This window comes from Pyxicephalus adspersus, chromosome 4 (assembly GCF_032062135.1).
Source record: "Pyxicephalus adspersus chromosome 4, UCB_Pads_2.0, whole genome shotgun sequence".
Taxonomy (NCBI): Eukaryota; Metazoa; Chordata; class Amphibia; order Anura; family Pyxicephalidae; genus Pyxicephalus; species Pyxicephalus adspersus.
Window position 1 is genome coordinate 127,721,792 of NC_092861.1, and position 21,824 is coordinate 127,743,615.

A 21,824-nucleotide genomic window follows, 5' to 3' on the forward strand; every position below is an offset into this window, starting at 1 on the left:
CATATGTTGAAGTAACATTAAAACAGTCAAAAATCAAACAGATCACATTAGAAAATAATTGAGAGGGGCCATTTACTGTTGCTTCTGGGGCAAATTGTGTCTCTTAAAATGATGCTTTTGCCAAAGCTCCTATATTTATTTGAACCCCTCCCAGTCCAGATTCCTGTCCTGACCCTGAGAAAACTACAGGCTGTTTTTTTTAACTTCATCTGGGCACATAAGCGTCATAGATTGTCCAAGTCAGTTGTTTGCACACTCAAGTAACTTGAGGGTCTGGGGGCTCCGGACCTGGTTAAGTATTATGTGGCGACACATCTCCGCTATTTGCCCTCCTGGACTATGTTATTCTCCTCTAATGTATGCTGGAAGTTGGAGGAAGCTTGTATTTCTACACTTCATCCTAATGTGATGCTATGGAGTTCCTCCTTGTTATTAACATAGAGGGATCTGCTGCCCCGATGGTTTTTATGAGGAATATATGGAGCGCTACTTACCTCCATTATACACACCCCTTTAATACCTAATAGTCTAGCCAGAAATATAAGGCAACCGTGGAGAGAAAAAAAGCTGTTCCATATTCGGAATATTTTACATCCGGTAGAAAAAAACTACTCTCTTTTCCAGAACTACAGGTAAAATTTGACCTCCCGCAAACCACCTTTTTTGCATACTTGCAGATTAGGCATTATGTCCATTCCCTCCAATCAGATTTACTGAAATTACCCCTTTTGAGAGAATATGTGTTGACGGTCCTTATACAAGGGCCTTAGTTTCTTCATTTATTGCCTTCTCCATGTGTCTGCACAGGAGGTTTCTGGTAAATTTGCGTATATGTGTACTTGGGAGGCTATTTTGGGCCGTACTCCAGAGAGGGATGAGTGGTCAACACTTTGGGAGGCAGCAAACAAAAGCTCAATATGCACGCTTTACAGAGAAAATCTTTATAGGATTCTGTTTTGGTGGTATCACACACTGGATGTGCTACACAGATTGTTTCCAGCTGTGGATCCTACCTGTTGGTGATGCGGGTCACAGCGGGACTGTGGAACATATTTTTGGGTTTTGCCCCCTTATTCAGAGCTATTGGGAGAGAGTTAATGAGCTAATTGGGGAAGTGACTCAGCAACGATTTCACCACCTTTTGGGAGAACAGCTTACGGGTCTCCCCAAATTTACATTCGTCTACAGGTTTACCATATTTCATTGACTATATGAATCTGTGAGCTCCTCATATATTATTGCTTGCCCTCCCAATTCGTTTCCCTTTCCCCCATTTTCTTAATTACTATGTTTACGGTTTGTTTTTCCTTTTTTTTTTTGTTAATGTTTCATGCATACTGGATTTTTGCCACATTACCATAATTAATATATATGATTGTACTTTATTTTATATTATATTACTGTTTTGCTGTTATTGTCCATACATGTGATTTTACTTGATGTACTGCTTACCATCCTGTATGCTGTGTTTATGTTACGTTTTTATTGTGGTTTTTTTCTTCTTTTGTATATGAAAATTGTTCAATAAAAACTCAGTTTAAAAAAAAAAGAAAATAGTTGAGAGATCCTGTTTCTTTAATAATTGAAAGTAATGGCCAGAACTTCATGTGATGCATCCTTTAAACTTCTGTTTAGATTTCTTTACAAAATGTTCAAGTAAAGTTCAGAAAGGATTGCTCCTTTTCTCCAAAGTGCAAAATGCAGGGTACTTTCAAGAATGGAGAGGCCTTTCAAGAGGAATGACCTTCTTCCATGGGAGATGAGCTTTACTAATAGGCAAAGTGAACAAGTTTTTAAAGAAGTTATTTGCAGCTACAGTTCTGCTCAATATTCCTACAATCCTGTTTAAAGATAATGGGTCCTCGGTTTGTTATTATTATTAAAGCAGAACTAAACCATCAAAACCAAAAATTGTGATCAGGCAGGTCATTTACTGCAGAAGGCAATGTTCCTTCTGTTAAAAAATAAAAATTCCTGCCTGTTCACAACTCTTTTTTTAAACTCATCTGTCCATACTACCTTGTGGATGTCACTATCCTCATCCGGTAGTCAGAACTTTGGCCATCTTGATTGGCCAGGCCAGGAGCTTATAACACCTGTGGGAGTTCATTCAGTTCCGGCAACCCCAGGGAAGGTCAGGCTTGTGCACAGCTCAGTGTACTATGAAATGAAGATTGTGAACAAGCAGATGAGTATGTTTTATTGCAGATGGGACATTACATGTCCGTTCTGGAATAGGAATCCTGCCTGCATACAATTTTTGTAAGGAGAACTAAAGTTCCGCTTTAATGATGATTGATGACAATGACGATCATCATCTTCCATGGTGCTATACAAAAAAAAAAAAAAAATACATAGTACAAGCAGTTGTGCAAACAATGAGGAAGATACAGGTAATACATTTTGGATAATGTTGAACAGCTCACCTTGTAAAATATACACAGCAGTGGAATAATGAAGTGTATACACAACACATGCACAAACAATTAGGAATTGTGATCTTTATCAATTTAGCATTTCCTATAGTTCCAAGCTACTCATAGTACCCTGACACATCAAGAGTACAAATGTGTATCGCTGTAACAGGATTTACAGCGGTGGTAACTGCTTGGACCTTGAGTAAAAAAGGGCTAGTAAGTGTTTGTCGCTAGGGGTAGCTAGGGTTAAGGGTGCGAGATCCCCAGGACTTCTTTATAAATTAGTTGGGTGAGCTTAGCAGAATTAGTGGCAAGCTGACTATTAGTATGGTGCCTAGGAGAATGACCAATATATTTTTTGGTGTGGTTAACGTCCCTATAAATCAATTATATATACCAAAAAATGGCACCAAGAATGAGGCTTTTGAAGTACCACAACCAAAAAGAACAGTTAAAACATCAATTTTTTATGATACAACATTAAAAATACATATCACAAACACTTTTTAATGATGACATTATTCACAGACATATTCTGAAAATGGCATTATACATTATTAATCCATCATAAATACAGCTCATTAGTCATATTTGGTGTAGGCTAATCAAAGCATAAGCAAAAAGAAGTAGATCACACGTTTCGCAGAACAAAGTCTGCTTCATCAGTTTGAGACGTATGAAGATTGGTCAAAATGTAAACACTGGTCAAAGCAACAAAAATTGTAGTTCTGGCTATTAGCACAGTTCACTTAATATGGTAATACCAGTCTATTTGCCTTGTATGCTAGCCTGGTATAATTAAGGAGGAAATATTATTTAGTTTTTTTTGTTTTTTAGTACAATGTTGAACGTAACTATGAAGTGATAATATCTGGGAAGGGGCTTTTTTAGGATTGTGGTACTTGTAGCACTAGATGCATCATTTGATGCATATTCATATCTCCCCCATATTACATCTTCTCCCAAACTTCAAAGTAAAACCTTGTGATAAATTACCAGCATGTAAGAGTCGTTGGACCAATACCTAGCTGACTTGCTCTACTTTAGATTAGAAATATTTATAGGTGTAATGTTAAATCCTCATACCTACCCACCTGCCCCCTGGACAGGACTAGTAATACATTGCCTTGGCTACAAGCTCCATTCCAGGCTTGGACATAGGACACAGGACTAGCTGCATTTATATTGGATTAAACTTTCTTCAGAGGATGTTTATAAAAAAAGGCTAATATATTTCTGGGGTATTGATCTAAATGATAAAAATAGCTGAATTTGGTTGCAAAAATCTATTTGCAAAAATAGATCCCGCATAGCTGCCACTTTTCCTTTTGGACCCAGCACCCAATGCCTAAGAGATCACACAATCATGGAATTGACCATTCTACCCTAAATTCTCTCCTATTGTTTTCCTCCTGATAAAATGGACCGTTTCCACGAAACGCGTCCAACTATTTACAAATTGATTGGCTCCAAGCTACCACACAGAAGTATAGAATTATGGGTAAACAAAAATCAACACCAGAGCAGCCAATGATTTGTGGACTTCTATTCATGGGTGCTATGAGAAAGAATAGTGCATTAATATCCAGAAGTGGCCAATATGAACTGACACCTGGATGGATGAGACCGGCGCTAAATGTTAGACATTGAGTAAAATGTACTCTATGCTGCTCACGCATTTCTGCTTAAAGCAATTTTTATGGCCAACTGTTCCCATTTTACTCCTCTGAAAAATCATTGAGGAGCACTGTAAAAGCACAATTCCTTTTTTAATGGCAAAAGGGAATTGCTGACATGAATTAAACAAAAATTGTTTTTTTGAGTTTGTTGTAGTAATGGTTGTGATCAATCTTTTCTAAACTTAAAACCTTCAAACACACAGCTACATTCTGAAATCTAATATACACGTGTTCTCAGAAGCGGAAAGCAGGAGATTCTAAAATATCTATTAGCATGTGGAACTCACTGTTTTTATTATATTTTTTAGTATTAACATTTGACATGACCTTCCCAGTCTCTTTGAAGTAGAATAAATGGTTTATGATGAGTTAAAAAAGTCATAAAAAACTGGCCCATTCCAAAGGGGAAAATATACTTTATATATAATAAATATGGTAAAATACATTTTAAGGCCAAAGCCGCAGGTGTAATGCTATTTTCATAGCTATTATAAACTGATGAAGGAAGGCTGGAAAAGCAGAATTATATTGAAAAGGAACTGGTAATAAAAGAAATAGGAACCTGAAAAATATATTTTACAGTGCAAAGTGCAGCGGGATTGTTATAAAATGCTTTTAGAGGACCCTTTGTTAAGTAAATGGTGTGATATAAATACATAAATCACACGCTTTTAACAATGTATTTACTGTTTGAAAATCACATTTTTTTTACCTGAAAAAAATGAGCTCAATGGTGGTATTTTATAGTCCGCCTTTCTTTTGAGGTTTCCTTTCTATTTTATTGAAATACATTTTTATATTATGTTGACGTTTTTTTTAAGTTTGGGGTGTTACACGTGTAGCATTGTTCTTAAAGCTTCCTTTTGTTTGCAGCATGCCTTTGAAATGTTAGGAAAAAAATTGTAAGAATAGTTTGCACCTAAACAACCTCAAAATACATTATTTGCATTTACCACACTCCCTATCCCCATAGATAAAATAAATCTTTATTGATGCCTATTATACCCAATATTATGGGCCTGATTTATTAAAGACTGGAGAGCATATACTTTCATTAGTAAAGCTGGGTGATATAGCAAACCTGGAATGGATCTGGTCCAGGATTGAAAACATTTGCGAACAAAAAATAGCAAATGACTTTTAGGAAATCCATTCCGGGTTTGCTGGATCACCCAGCCTCACTGATGAAAGTGTTTCCTCTCCAGCCATGGAGAGCTTTATTAAATCAGGTCCATTGTATAAATTACACTTGTATATTTGACATAATACCTGATGCCTTAATACGGCTAAATTGTTGGCAGTATGTACTATAGTATCCTTTGCAGTATCTTCATTCTTGCTGTAAAACCCCTCCCTGTTCTCTAGTAAATTTGGACCTAGTCTTGTTAATTAAAGTTGTCCTGTTGCTGGCCAGTTTTGCAGCGCTGTATTATCTGTGATCTTCTAATTCTAATAATATTCTTTATTTTTATATATACTTGCACTACTATCTGTTAGGAAGGAAATTCTGTTTGATCTCTGACCATGCCCCTCCAACCTGGATGATTTCACCCAGGTACATTGAGTTTGTCTTCAGTCAGACAGGAGATCTGGCTATAAGTAGCCCGGGTATGCTGTTAGGCTGTGCAGTGAAATGACAGCAGGTAGGATGCAGACAAGCCTGTATGGGAGCTATGTGGAGGAGCTGTGTATTTGATTTATGGTCTGTGGAAGTACAGCTAAAAATTGTACTATAGAGTACGGTGCACACTCCTTTATGGTGTAAGCTGCCTTTAAGATTTGTGTATATATATATATATATATATATATTTTTTTTTTTTTTTTGTATTAACCAAAAACTATTATTAAGGGGAAAGGGAGAAAAAAGGAGGAGAACAGATTGGGGGCACTAAAAATAACAAAGCATCAAGAATCACGTGGGAATTGAATGTGAGTGGGGAAAGGAACACAGCAGGCATTTTTCCTTGTATTCTGATGAGGACCTATACATATTCCAATAATACCGTGTCTTTCAAAATCACGAGCTACAATCATTTAAATTCTTTTTTTTTTCCTCATAAATCTACACTCCATAATGAAAAAGTGAAAATTTTTAATTTTCTGTAAACTTATTAAAAAGGAAAAAAAATATCACATTAACATAATTATTTAGACCAGACAAAAATACTACAATGCTGCTGGGATGTTTCTGCAACATTTACCTGTTGTAAATTAAATTGATTGACGTGATTTGGAAAGGCACATACCTCTCTATAGAAGGCCTCTTAGCTGAAAATGCATACCATAGCAAAAACCAACAATGAACAATGAAACTTTCTGCAGAGCCCACAGACAGGATTGCTGCACAGAACAGATCTGGGGAAGGCTACAAAATATTCTGCTGCACTGAAGGCCACAGAAGCACATTGGCCTCCGTATTGCTTAAATGGAAAACTTTGGCACAGCCAGGACTCTTCCAAGAGCTGGCCGCCCAGCCAAATTAGGCAATCCAGGAAGGAGGGCCTTAGTGAGGGATTGTGCTCATAATTCGGGAAATTAAAAAAGGGCTAAGTACTTCCTCACATTATGTGCTTTGATTAGGTTTTTCTCTGATGCAATTTGAGGAAATGTTATTTAAATGATATCTTATCCAGCTGGATTTGGTAATGAATAGAATCTTTGTTCAATGTGGTTCACCTTGAACATAGTATGCTTTTATTTCTGCTTTAAATGGTTCATCTTTCTACAATTTTCTATGAAGCCTTGTATGGCTTGTTAATACATAAACCCAATATTAAACTACTTTATGTTGTGCATTGTGTAAAGCAAATCTGTAAAAGAAACATTACACTTACCTGTGTCTGTGAATGTATCTTTGCTTAAGAAGAATCTTTTGCATCTGCCCCATTTTTTAGGTTGCCTGATCCTCATCTGAACACTGTGGTTCCACCTGCCGGCTGCTACATTAAAAAAAGGACACAGCAGTGATAGAGCATCCAGTGGTTGCAACAAGTTTTGGGATAGACAATATATGTTTTATATTGCAGCTTTGTTTTACATGTTCGGTTTAGACCTTGTGTGGTCTAAGAAGCAAGCAGCTTTCCTGAAGCACCTAGTGGTTTTTTTGGGGGGAGAAGCCAATTAACTTAACTGCTTATTTTTGAAATGTAAGAAGCACAAACACAGACAGAACTTATTACAAGGCACTTTATATTGTCATGTCACCAACTGTCCCTCAGATGCCCCTTTTAATCTGGTGTCCCTACCACAGCCATGTAAGAACACCTATTTATTTTTTTGGTGGTGGTGGTGGTGGGGGACAATTATTAGGCAACCAATGTTCCATGTTGAAAATTTGCAAGCAGACAGGTCCCTGTTGGATTTGCAAGGGCCTGTTTGCTATCTTCATAAAAAAAAAAAGGCGATCTGGACGGCCAGGAATGAATAAAAGTGGGAGTTACATCATCCTGGCGTGTTTGGAACAAACATGTTTTGTTTTTAGGATGTAGGAAGATATAGAAAATGAAAATGTTTGGGTTTTGTACAGCTTTGGGGGATATAAAGTCATCCAAGTATGTTTTAGAGACCATGACATCTGGTTAAATACAAATTCTTTTATTTGACACATACAAAACACACTATTATAAAACTTTATACAAAACACATTGCACAGGTATATTGGTTGACCATACACCTACCCGTATGCTTTAACCACTATACCAATACCCCTGCCAATATTGGTCAATGTGAGAATTTTAGGGAGTATTTGTACAATAATTTTCATATTGCAGAAGGTAGGAAGATTTGCGAGACTCAAAGGGCCTGATTAATGTAAGCTCTCCAAGACTGGAGAAGATAGACTATCATAGGAGAACCTGGGTGATACAGCAAACGTGGAATGTATTTCTTAAAAATCATTTGCTATTGGCAAATGTTTTCAATTCTGTACCAGATACATTCAAGGTTTGCTGGATCACCCATGTGTCCCTCATGATAGTCTATCTTTTCGTCTTGGACAGCTTTAATAAGTCAGGCCAAGTGTGTTTTTGGGTTTGATGATTACTCCATCATGAGGGATGTAGGGCTAAACTGGGATGCCTGGTGGAAACCCCCACAGCATCCTGGCCAAGCATCAAACCTGGTTCCTCGAGTTTCAAGGGGAGAATGGCACCTATAAAGAATGCCAAGCAATGTGAGTTCATTCATCCCGATGCAGTCAAAACAACTGAAGATCCTGAACCTGCAAGAAAACCAGGAAATTATATCACCGCCTATGGGAAGCATGCATACATCACATTGCTGGAGAATGAGTAAAGTTCTGCTTTAAGTAATCACTCCACAGCAGATCCAAGCTTCACTTAGCTTCCTTACAAGGTGCTGCCATTTGCAGCAGAGAAAATAGTCACCAGTCGCACAGTGGCGCAGAGCAGATACAAAATTAATTGGTTGGCACATAAATTGCCAACTGATTATTTTAAAGCAGAACTAAACCTGGGAGACTCACTGATCCAGGGTCCTGGGCAGGTTGCCACCATCTTCGCCCAGCAACATACTTCGACCATCATGATTGGCCATGCTTGGGGTAACGTAATGCCTGTACAGGCACATGGGAGTTCATCCATCCCTGACATACACATGGGAAGCCGAGATTGATGGGTTTCCCCGGCAACCAAAGATAATGCTGCACATGTGCAGTTCAGCTTTTTCACATATTTCCAACGCATTCATGGTTATTGCAGAAATGACAACGTCTATCACTTTCTACAATAAGCACCTACCTGACCCTTTATTTTGTAAAGTGTAACCAGAGTTCCATTTAATAAATTCTTCTGTATTGTTATGCATGAGCAGATTTTGCAGCACACTTTACAAGTCATGTATATCCTTTAAGGCAATGACCCATGCTATGTACTAAGAGCTTCACACGTTTACAGAAGCCTTTTCCTGCTGACAGACACGTCCCCTTTCCAGGTAAACACATCGCCCTCCACCATGCACACACTTCGTGTTGTTTACACCGGCTACTCAGCTTGTGTTTTCCTTCTTACCGACACTCACACAGCCATGTGACCAATAACCATGTGACAGGACGAAGTGCATTCTGGAATGTGTAGTTTATCTGATAATTACACCTCAGCATTTGTCCGGATATGGAAACTACAGCTCCTCCCAGCATGCCCCGCGCGGCCGGCTAGTGAAGCGGCGTCACGTGGTAAATGAGGGCAGGTGATGACCGTGTGGTGAGGTGTAGAGGAGGAGTCTGAGGGTTGAGTCTTTACTCTTCTTCCCTTTCAGAATTACATGTCAATAAGGGAGATGATTAGGCAGCGAGTCCCATCTGACAGCTGGTTTACCCAAATTAGAGTGTGACTCTACATAGCTCCACCTGTGTGCCTGTCATTGGCTGGCTCTTCTGTCTGGAATAACAGCAGGAAGCTTGCAGGAGTGAAGCATGCTGAACTTATGATAGTGATCTCAGGCTGCCAGCCCAAACTCACCCATGCTGGCTCTAGGGAGTTAGTATAGAGCCTGCACACTGACACTTTGTACTACGTGACTAGGATTGTCAGCGCTATACCCAGGTGATCCCTTCCTGCTTCCCGTTAGATGTCCAGGTAACTGATCCAAGTTGGTCCTCCATCCTGGAGGTCTGAAGTATTCGGAAGAATATTGGTGCTCACTCAGAGCCAATCCAAATACAGGCATGAGACATGGCGTCTGTGAAGGTGGCAGTGCGAGTTCGACCGATGAACCGCAGGTAAGACCAGTGGTGTGCTGGAGATCTGTGCGTGTGTTTTATTTCTACATAATAATGATTGTATGATATATTGTGTTGTTATTATGAACGGTCAGTCCACACGTATTGTACCCTAATGGGCACCGCTTTATCCCCTGGCATTTTATATCAGCCAAATGTGCTGACCCTGCTTCCCTCACCGTGGCATTGTATACTCCATGCCAGTGTTCTCCCCAGCCCCTTTTAGCTGGGCGCACCACCCGGCACTTTTCAGTTACCACCCGGCTATTTTTGGGTGGTTACTGAAAAGTTGGGTCATAATACAGGGGTCCAACAAGTTTGACCACTTGGGAAAGAAACATATCCTGGATAAAAAAACCCTATGTTATAGTTGCTCCAGAGGAAGGCAGAAAACCCCCTGGTAAAATTTGCTCCAACAGGGGAGTACTGGGGAGAACACCGCATGTGTCTATTTGAGAGAGTAGGATTGTGAAAAGTTGGGTTCGGCGTAAGGGATTTGCAAAAAGGTGTAAAAAGTTTTCAGTGCATCTCCTCTTCAGCGATTAGCTAATGCTCGAATGTCAATTTGGTGGCTCACCTTGTAATGATCTGTAATAGATCAATCAAAGATTGTATAAAACAAATTTTTCAACTTTTAAAAAGAATCAGATGTGCCATTTGGTGTTTTTGATACATTCTTTCATCAAAAATATTTATATTCACATAAAGCAGGACTTTCATTTAAAAAAAAAAAAAAAATCTTTCCTTACAAGCGCCTTGATGCTTGCAATCCGATTCCAGTTGGTCCTGTGCTGTTCCGGGTTCCTCTTTCCGGCGCAGAGGAAGCAGCGGGGGCCATCTTCTCCCGTCTTTTTCCAGGTTCTTATTTCGCAGTGCAAGCTCAGGTGACGTTTCCTTCTGAAAAGGAGTCAGCACTTTGTTTTACTTTCCGGGAAAAGCTTCTTCTTCAGATGACCGATCACCGAAGGAACAGCCCACTGCCCCCTGGAATATGAATGTGATCTACGTATTGCTCCAGGCTCCATGATTCCCATTCAGTGTTCACCACTGTGGCCGCAAGAAAAAAAGTATAAAAAAAAAAAATGTAAGAAAAGACATCCTTTCATTATATTGAAGGATTAGCCACCCCTCTATATAATGGTAAAAATGTCCTGATAGGTACACTTTAAAGTGGAACTAAAGCCATCAATACTCACCTGTCCCCATTCCTTCACAAGTGCTGTCTTCTCTTTTTTTCTCTTCCATATTCTGATCTAAGGCCATCTTGATTGGCTGGGCCGGGATGATGTAATTCCTGCCAGGAGTATATTCATTCTTAGCACCCACAAGGGAAGCTAAGATTCCTCGATATCAAACGCTCAGGATGCAATTTGACAGCTGGGCAGTGAGCAGGCAGGTAAGAATAGTGATTGCAGAAGGGACTTTCCCTGTCCCTTTCTACAATAATTGTGATAGTGAATTTTCAAAGTGGGACTTAAGTTCTACTTTAAAGCTTAACTGCAGGGGAGGTAAAGTTTATCTTTGTAGTGGGTCCCCTTTGCACTGTAAGGGTTAGCTGCTCCTGTTGCATGGGGTATAATGAATAAGGTGATATTTTAATCCCTGCCTCCATAGGTTTCCTCCATGCTGTAGGGCTGGTCCCCCGAAGTCTTTTCTTTTTCGCTGTCTGAAAGGTCACAGCTTTGTGACGTCACGCCAAACAATGCGTGTCCAGCAGTCCTGCACTGTGTGCAACGTCACTGAGGGTCAAATTAGGATGTAAGACAGCAAAGTATATTGCTGGGTGCTGGGAAAGCAGGGAATAAGGTGAGTATAGTCATCTTCCCAAAAAGAGTGGCTAATGCGTGCAGTGCAATGGGGGACCTACTGCAAAGATAACATTTTTTTTGGGTTCACTAAAATGCAGATTCCCCCTTTGCAAAGCAAGTAATAACCTACACTAAATGAGCAGCACGGTGGCTCAAAGGTTAGTGCTCTGGCCTTTGCAGCTGGGTCCCAGGTTCAAATCTTGGCCAGGTCACTATCTGCATGGAGTTTGCAGGTTCTCCCCGTGTTTGCATGGGTTTCCTCGGAGTACTCCGGTTTCCTCCCACATTCCAAAAACATGTAGTTAGGTTAATTGGCTTCCCCCCAAAATTGACCTTAGACTGTGGTAATGACTATGGTAGGGACATTAGATTGTGAGCTCCCTTGAGGGACAGCTAGTAACATGACTTTGGACTTCGTACAACGCTGTGTAATATGATGGCGCTATATAAATACTGTGTAATAATAATAATAAATCTAGACTTGACTTGGACTCCATATCTGAACGTATGGGGTATATTCTTCAGATCCTGGACCTGTGTAGAAAATCAAAGTCCCTAAAGCAGGCAGTTGCCGTCTATTTTTTCTAGAGGAATATTACATGAAGCTGGTTGCAGTTTGAAAATGCCCTGTTTGCCCTCTGGTCCGCTTTTTAGAAAGCAACCCTGATATCATTAGACAAACTTATTTTGTATGGTGTAGCAGTGCTCACAGTGCAAACTTTCAATATACATGTAAAATGATTTGAGTTGAAAATGTGTGGTTAGTTCCCTGTTGTTTCCTGTTCATAGTCAAGAAGGAATCCAGCTCATTGTATAGTGCCCGGACCTAATGCATTGATCCATCTCCTGGAATCTCCGTTATGGATTCATATGGAATGATTGAACAGCTGATCCTTTATATATTGGCGGGAGGTATTAGGAGATTACATTCCATTGTCTGTGTATGGAGAAAAGTTCATCACCATGATGTGTACACAGGAGGAAAACAAATAACAGCTGGGCCTTGTAAACAGGTTTAGCAACATAAAAGGCTGAATTTACTGCCTTCAGCTGGCAGGTATGTGCAGCAAGGATATATAATAGAAGCCCTGCATCCTGCAAGAGGACCTGTCATTACACAAGGATTCCTCAGAAAGGGTTTCTCCAGAGGTTGTTGGGGGTTCCTTGAACGATGAGGAATTTGTGCCTCTCAGGCCAGTGATCATTCTGGCTATCTGTAAGGATGACATTCTTCCCACTGACCACCACACAGTGAGCTGTGGATATAGTAATTAATATAGCAGGGGTTCCCTAAGACCTTTATAAAAATAAACAATAAGTAAATTAAATAAATAAAAGCAGATTGGGATGCAATGTTTATAGCAATGTAACATTTAGACTCACTTCTTTGCAATCCAGTGCTGATACTCTTCTGAACTCACAGTAGAATGTGGTAGAAAGGGGAAGCTTGGCATTGTATGGCACAATGACCTGTAGCGTTCAGTATCTGCTCGCTGCTGGAGGGTCAGGAGGAGCTCTGACAAAGACACAAGCAAAATAGAGGTGCCGCATCAATTGGAACATTCCACTCACAACTTAACACCCAAACCAGCACATGCCCTGAGCTCAGTTTGGTGCTTGGTCACCCCTGATGTTCGCCCCACCTTGCTTACGCATTGGGCATTATTTATCAAAGCGCAGTGAACCTGGTGATCTAGGAAATTCATTCCAAGTTTGCTGGATCACTCAGCTTCGCTGATGAAAGTGTATCGCTTCCAGCCTTGGAGAACTTTATTAAATCAGACCCAATGTTCCAGATTGGACATTTGCCTAAGGGAACTAGAAAGCGAATTTAGGTAAACTTGACACAAAAGTAACATTTCTGACTAGCTGCTTACTTGCATGCCATTCCCTGACTCTTTAAAACTCCTTAGCTACTTACCAAAAAAAGGTATTTGGACTTCACTTGCTGCATATTCATGCCATCATTGGTGTTGGTGTCCCTTGTATTTACCCTAGTATCATGCATGGCTTTTTCCCCACATATGAAAATATTATTATGTTGAAAATGTAAAATATGATCTGCTATGAGTCAAAAGAAATGAATAATCTGAAAAATGTGATGCTTTGTCTGGTTGCCATGGTCATGTGATTTGTAACAATGGCCGTTTGTTCTGATCTAATTGTGCGTTTTGGATTTGCTTTTGAAACGTCCTCACTTCAGAGACTGGTAAAGCTCCCGATAATGAGATCGGTATCAAGAAATGCAAATGTTCTTTCACAGAAATACATAACCGGCAACAAAATTATATTCAAATATGAAAATAAAAGGGTTAGCTGAACCTTCTTGGAATATAGACTTGCATGTAAAATGAAACACATGGAGTGCCATTCCTGGAATTCTACATTACACTGACTTGGCCCTGATTTATTAAAGCTCTCTAAGGCTGTAGAGAATACACTTTCATCAGTGAAGCTGGGTGATCCAGCAAACCTAGAATGGATCTGGTCCAGGATTAAAAACATTTGTTAACAAATTACTTTTAGGAAATCTATTCCAGGTTTGCTGGATCACCTAGCTTCACTGATGAAAGTGTATGATCTCCGACCTTGCAGAGCTTTAATAAATCCAGACCATTGAATTGAACAAAGTACGTGGACATGGTGTTCTTTTTGTTGCAAACTTTACGGTGAATTACTAAAATTTTCAGAATCCCTGTAAGTAACCATCTTCGAAGTGAGGATATTAATAGCTTCCTACATTTTTATAGGTACAGGTTTTCTTCCCAGGGGCCCCATTCAAGAACATGAAATAAAAGTCATAGGGAAGCCTTCATGTTTCTCCGTCAATCTACATACTATTGGAATCTCCATTCTGTGTTCGGCAGACTGAAGTCCAAGAATAAAAATAAAGTACTTACAATGGGATTTTTATGCTTGTTTGCTTGTGCTACAGGTTTCTTTAATAAAGAAAGGGACAGGCATTGTTCCTACTGCAATGAAAAATACTCTACAGCCTAATTACTTCCTTAAAGAGTCAAAATCACTTTGCAGCGCTAGGTCCCAGGTTTGAATGTTGGCCAGGACTCTATCTGCATGGAGTTTGCGGGTTCTCCCGGTGTTTGTGTGGGTTTCCTCCGGGTACTCCGGTTTCCTCCCACATCCCAAAAACATACAGTTAGGTTAATTGGCTTCCCCCAAAAAATTGTCCGTAGACTGTATTAATGACATATGACTGAAGTAGGGGCATTAGATTGTGAGCTCCTTTGAGGGACAGGTAGTGACATGACGAATATGGAAAATATGGTGATATGGGAAAATAAGGGTAAATTCTGTGAAATGTATAGGTTGGGTCCCCCAGGCACACAAAAAGTGGCTTTACCCGTTATTTTTGGAAATTATTTGGAACTTTATAGTTAGAAACTTTTAAACATGTAAAACAACTAACCAGTACATAAGCAATAAATAAATATCTGCTCAAGTCTGCCCCGAAGGCCCAGCTATTCCCCATTGGGTGCCACCATTCTGTGTATTGCACAACATGGAGATGGTAAAACAAGCTATCATCACAGACTGAACACCCATTCATTTACTATAATTCTGTATTTGATACTATTGATGCTGTTTTTTGAGTATATCTGAGACTAGGGACAGTGGTTGGAGAAGACAATGGCTAACTTTTTGACGTCTTGTTTAAAACATGTGATGGAGTAGATGATGTATACATTTTTATTGTTATTAACCAGTATTTATATAGCACCAACATATTACGCAGCACTGTACATAGTTCATAGTTCATTGTCTGTTCCTTTTTTTAATAAAACTTTGGCTGACCAACAAATTTTTAAAGTGAAACTTTAATTCAAGTATTCATCTGTTTCCCCGTGGGTTCAGCTTTAGGTGTAGGATAGTTTTATAGAAAACCAGATTAATAATAACTTTGCCTTTTGTTATAAACTAAAGTATATCTGCATGTTGTGATTTTTGTGTTTATTACTGGATCTGCTTGACACCTGAAAATGCCTTCCATTTGTATTTTGATCATTTTGCATATTATTCGAAGTGTGTGTGTGTGTGTGTGTGTGTGTGTTTATCAACATTTTTTTTTTTTTAGAGATATCAAGCGTCTGGTATAAGCACAGTGACAGCAGTGCTATACATAGGAGGTTCGGAGCATCAGATCCTCCCAATCTGACAACTCCAAGTAAACAAACAGCGCACAGGGAACACAGCTAAGGAGAAACATATGTTAACTATAAAGCACAAGTAGCTGGCTCTTTATTAGGCCACATTAATACTGCATGACATGTGGGAACTCACAGCAGAGGAAAATGCACGGGATGCAAAATATTGTACCTTCTAATTGAAAGAAACAGGTTGTTTTATGTTTCTGCTTAGAGACTGGATTTGTATTGCATCGTTCACCAAGTCCCTGATGAACGCTTCATGCTTCAGCTGTGGCTGCTTAGCCTCCTACGTGTCATTCATTCTAGTACATTATACATGATGCTGCTGATACTTTGCATATTTCGCATTGCTGAAGATATTTTAAGATTACTGATGTTTCATGTAAGTGACGGAAATGTTGGTACCTACTAAGCTCATTTTTTTTTTTGCCAGCATAGATACTTTATTGTTTCTCTTTTTTCCTCAATAGGTTTCTTTTAGTTTTAGACTTTTGAGCGCAGGATGTGATTTTGAAGATCTGTTAAAAAAGTAAAATATTTACAAAGTCTAAATTGGTGCACACTTTTATTTTTTGGATTCATCAGAATTTGTGCTTTAAGAATGAGACTGTATGTGGCCATGAAATGCTGACATTGTAGGTTGAGGTCTTTAAAGTGGAGCTAAAGCATACTCGCCCATACTGTCGCAGGGCACCCCTCTGTCCCTGACGGGTGCTTAATAGTTCAGAGACTTAAGCTACGTACACACTTCCAATTATTATCGTTGGTAAACGAACGACGAACGATCCTGCACGATATCTGCGAACGATCGTATAGCACCGATCCTGTACATACAGATAACGACACGATCGTTCGTAGATATTGTACACATGATAGATGCGATCGTTTGAACGATACAGGAAGTGACGTGCACCACAGGAAGTGAGCGAACGTTCGTTCACCGCGCATGCTCAGACCATGGACGATCAATAAACGACCGTACACACGATAGATGGTCAACGATCGTCGTCCGATCCGCCGGTCCGGTCATTCATTTCCAACGACTATCCTCGTTCGTCGGCGTCGTTGGTTACTTTTTTTACGAACGATTTTTGCCCAATCGATCGTTCGTCGTTCATTTTGAACGATAAAAATTGGAAGTGTGTACGCAGCTTTAATATTGACAAATTCATGCCAGATGAAAACATTGGGTAAAGAAGTAAGTGTGGGCATGATAGTCCTAAAGCTTGCACATTTAAATGACAATGTTGCTTGCTTTTTTCTTGATAGGTTGGGAGGTTTGCTGTGTTCTTTGGTTCATTGGACTGACCATGAAAACACAATACTTTTTGATAAAAATAAAACATGAATGGCACTCCAAACTTGAATAGTGATTTATCTTTTATGACAAGCACAATATCCACAGGCGCAGGTCAGTTGCTGCTTGCCTTTGAAGATCTGTCCTCCCATGTTAGTAGTAGTTGTTGGCAGTATTACATAAACTGTTATATAAATGTGTTAATGGTTAATCAGTTCTGAAGTTTGATAATATATCAATGAACTCTGCTCATCTCTGCCAAACCGACACCAGCTTTTTACCTAGTGTCGCACTAGATAAAAGCCATAGATACGGGTAAAACAGACAAAGCTGTTTCATAAGTTATTATTAAAAGCTTTGCAAGTCATTTACAAGGCTTGGCTTCCTAAGCCTACCTATAATATAGCATTGCAATGTTTTGTTGAGCACAATTGATTACAGGTTTTTTTGTATAGGTCACGTAACATTCACATTAGGGGTTGATTTTAGGGGAAGAAAATGAGCACTTTGCTAGGAGTCACTCAATCATCTACAAGCAAATGTCCTGTACTCTTCTCTATACCTATTATTCTTGGTGTTCTTTTTCTACAGCTACAAAAGTTAGCACGTTGAAGGGGGACAGCGAGGAACTGCATCATCCAGAACTACAGTTAATAACATAGAAATGTGATTGACAGCCTTTTAGAATTAGTATAAAGGAAAGGAAAAATGAAATGGAGAACATAGAGAAATACAATAACATTAAGGTATAAGTCTCAGCTCCAGAACAAACCTTGTGGAGCTTACTTGCGACTAAGTACTATACATGATACTTCTTATTAGGATAGGTTTTCATATAGTCCATAAAACCATAAGGGATACAGCGTTTGTGTAGAAACAGTGAGAATCCAATCCCAATGCTACAAAAGTAAGCACCAACAAAATACATTGCAGGTACATGAAAACATACAGCAGGAAGTGTGACATTTGCTAATTGCAGAGTATTGGTCTGACTCTGTAGGGGACATGTTGGACCTCTTCGGAGATATCATTGCTTCCTCCCAAGCAGGTTAGCTAAGGACAGGAACTTCTATGCAAAATGTGGATGCTTAAGAAAATATATTCTAACACTTTGCACACCTTTCCTTTTTGTGCACCTGATATGTATTTAGCTAATGTAAAGTTACATTTTGATTTGGCTTGAGAAAATCCAGGCAGCAAGTTGGGTTTAGCAGGGAACTATTGGCTGGTCATCTCTGCATATCAGAAAAGATATGTGAATTTTATTTAAATAAAGCCAAATTCTTTAGGGTTATCTTAGCCATTCTGAACTGGTTTGCATGTCCTTGTCATGTGATTTTCTAGGGCACAATCTTCCTCTCATGCCTCAGTATATGTCACTGGGGATGTATTGGGGCTGAGTGCTGGACCAAAGAAGAGTAAAATGTGTGGTAATACCTTTCATTCACACAATAGCACACAATACCATTTTGACTGGGACACCACTATGAAGAATTGAGCTCCAAGTGAAGCAGAGAGCACACTGATACACATTTTACAGATTTTAGATTCCAGACAATTGGGAAATAAGACTACTTTTATGTATAGGGATTCAGCTAGCAAAGTTTGCAATGTGCAAATCATGATGTTTACATGTGGAAGGGTTTTAAATTAAACTTTGTTTTTATAATTGCATTTATTCTGTTTATACATGTGCAGTCCATTCATGCCTGGCTTGCCTGGTGCCATTGTGGTAATGTATATGTGTTACAAGGTAGCTGAACCCTGCTAGAATCACCTGTTCCTGTTTATCGCAGGGCACCACCATCTTCCTTCTTGTCTTCATCTTAGGCCATCCTCATAGGCCAGGCTGGCATAATGTAACTTGCATTCAGGTGTAGGTGTGGGGATGAGTTCACTCATCCCTGGCAAATGCAAGCAAAACCAGCATGCGAGCTGTGCTAGCCATATACACATACACATTACTACTGAGCATTGCCATCATCCTCTAATCCAGCCAGTTTCCTTATCAGAATTTTTATTTTTTGTTTTCTAAATTGGCCGTTGTGTATGAGTATATTTGTTTTCCAGTTTCAGTCTGTTCTACAGAAGGTCATCTGGCCATAATTTGAAGTAGCGGGGTAATCGTGCTGCCATTGCATAATGTTATTTTGGCATCGTATAAAGTAGGATGATGAAAGCATTGGGGCACCTTCATACCTTCCAACTATGTAACATTAGAGAGTATGACGCCTCACACACTTACATTTATATGAATTCATTATACCCCCGATACTTGGACCCTCCAGATATGTCTCTCCTTCCTAGCTAAGTACCTTTCACATTTCATTGAAGGAAATATGATCTTTAAATGGAATCCACTCATTCATTAATTTAGAATTTGATGTATTTAACAACATCTTGGTTTTTTTTTTTTTTTTTTATATTTTGTTGAGTTGTTGTTTTGTTACAGCAATGATCTGTAAATGAGCTACACTAGCAGTATCCTGTGTATCAGACAAGTCTGTATTCCAGGAGGGACAGGTGATGTCTCTTCTGCAATAAAAATAAAATCACTTGCCTGATCACAATTATTTAGGTAGACTCGCCTCTCCCTGCCCAGTCCTCTTCAATGTTCGGGATATTTGGCTGTCCTGATTGGCCAGGCTGGAATGATGTAACTCTAGCATAATGGCAGCCAGCTACCCCAATGTACACTATCTTTATAAGAATATGGCAAATATTATTTCAGAAGGGCATAGCCGGTCTTTGGTGAAATAAAGAATCTGCCTGCTCACAATAGGTTTAGTTCCACTTTAAAGCATTCCCGTAGTCTCCAACCGCAAACATGTTTGCAGCCTTTAACCATCTCTTCCATGCCTGCAGTGGTAATGCCCACAAATGATGCCGAGCTAACCTGATTGAAAGAACTGAATTCTGGTAAATGAAAGGCGTTCAATGGGGATTGTTAGGCCAGGGAGGAAAGGGCTACATGATGCTGGTTGTCCTCCAACCAGGAGATGAGGCGGCTCTTACTTTCTGCATTTCTAATGCACACCCTGAGAAAATCACAGTGTGCAGAGAAAATGGAATAAACAATTTCAATATGAAAGAGCTGCCTGTAGAGCAGTGCAAGAAAGATGTTAAGGCTAAAATTAGGCTTTGAAAAAAGTGTGCATTTAAAGCTGAACAGGTAAACCACAAATATATAGATGGAATAAATATGCTATTATTTGTGATCCTGCCCATTCAGGCCTAGATTTACAAAGCTCTGTGGAATTCCAAAGCCCTTTCTGAGAGAGGGAGGCTGCAAGGAGCTCATTTCCATGGCACTCAGCTCTGTCCACCATTAGCATATTGCTTGTTGGCACATGAGCATCGCTGCACAACTGTTTTGCCCCTGTGCTGCTTCACCATCTCCCACTATGTGCTCTGCTATGCATTGCAAAAGATACCAACCAAATTCAGTTACTTACACTGCTTGCAGTTTTAGCAAGTTCTATAGATCGCTCTAAGAAAAATATGGATGCTTTTGTACCAGGGTTTTTTTTTTTTTTTTTTGCCGTCCTCTGGATCAACTATGTCCATAGGGTTTTATATCTGGGATATGTTTATTTCCCTAGTGGTTGAACTTGATGGATTTATGTCTTTTTTTTAAATCTGACTACTATGTAAAATGTAATAATGAGTACCTAGCTGAATTAATTTAAGTTTGTGTATTTGCCCAGAGTTTAGCTTTCATTGAAATATACGAGCACATGGTAACCATCTGTGATTTCTGTTTTATTTTGTGATGTACAGGTGGTGTTTCCCTTTAAACAGACCTATAATAGGTGCACACAATCCTGGACGGAGTTGTTGCCAGTAACAGATGCATCCTTTCTGCAATGTTATGCTACCTCTGTGTGTACGCGGCAGTATAAGAATATTAAACTTAGTTTGCGTAATGTTCATGTGAATGTGCACTGAGATTATATTCGCAAACATTTTGAGAACAAACGATGCTGTCGGCCCTAACACATTCTTTTATTTGTTCTTCAGGGAGAAGGATCTGGAGGCTAAATTTATTATTGAAATGGAAGGCAAGAAAACAACAATTACCAATATGAAGGCAAGTGCAATCCAATGTTTATTTTTGATGAATGCTGCACTTTTAGTTGCACCCAAGGGTTTCATCTGGAGAGAAGTTAATACTGTAATATGCCCATATTCCTTTTTTATTATAATGATATTGAAGTGAGGTGGAATTAATGAGCATGTATAATGGCCTGCAGAAGTATATTGCAGTTCAGGTTTGCCAGACAGCCGTGGTAAATGTATACTGTGATTATATATACACTGTATGCTGATTGAGGTCTTAAGTTCAGACATAATGGACAAGGCAAGAAAAGAGTCTGATGCCGCCAGCACAAAGCTTTTCATCCTCCACTGGGCTGTTACATCAGTGTTTCAGGGCGTTTACTGGAAATACCTGGAAATTCCAGTTATAGAGGATGGAGTGGAAAGCTTTTATTCTGCTTTTTTTATAGTTTATTGTTTGGTAGGGAACTTCTATATAGGTTTTTGTAAAGATTAATGCTTTTTTTGGTTTTGAGCGCATGGTATACAGGGGGAGATTGGAAAGCAGAAATAAATTACCCCCCCTTGTTTGGTGCAATCTATACTGAGCAATGCAGTTTTTATAACTAAAGGAGTGAAAAATGTATGTAGTAAAGTGCAGGGGATACCCAATCATTAGCAA

General features: G+C 39.3%; 1 protein-coding gene across 3 annotated transcripts in view; it reads left to right on the forward strand.

Annotated features, from left to right (window-relative positions):
* Positions 1–9,339: 9,339 nt before the first annotated feature.
* The window catches only part of KIF16B (kinesin family member 16B), a 196,429-nt gene continuing 183,944 nt past the window's right edge, over positions 9,340–21,824 (forward strand). For all 3 annotated transcript variants that reach the window (XM_072409599.1, XM_072409596.1, XM_072409597.1), the window contains exons 1-2: positions 9,340–9,833; positions 21,125–21,194. In XM_072409599.1, the coding sequence (XP_072265700.1) occupies positions 9,787–9,833; positions 21,125–21,194 (117 nt within the window). In that variant the 5' untranslated portion in view covers positions 9,340–9,786. The remainder of the gene's footprint in view (positions 9,834–21,124; positions 21,195–21,824) is intronic.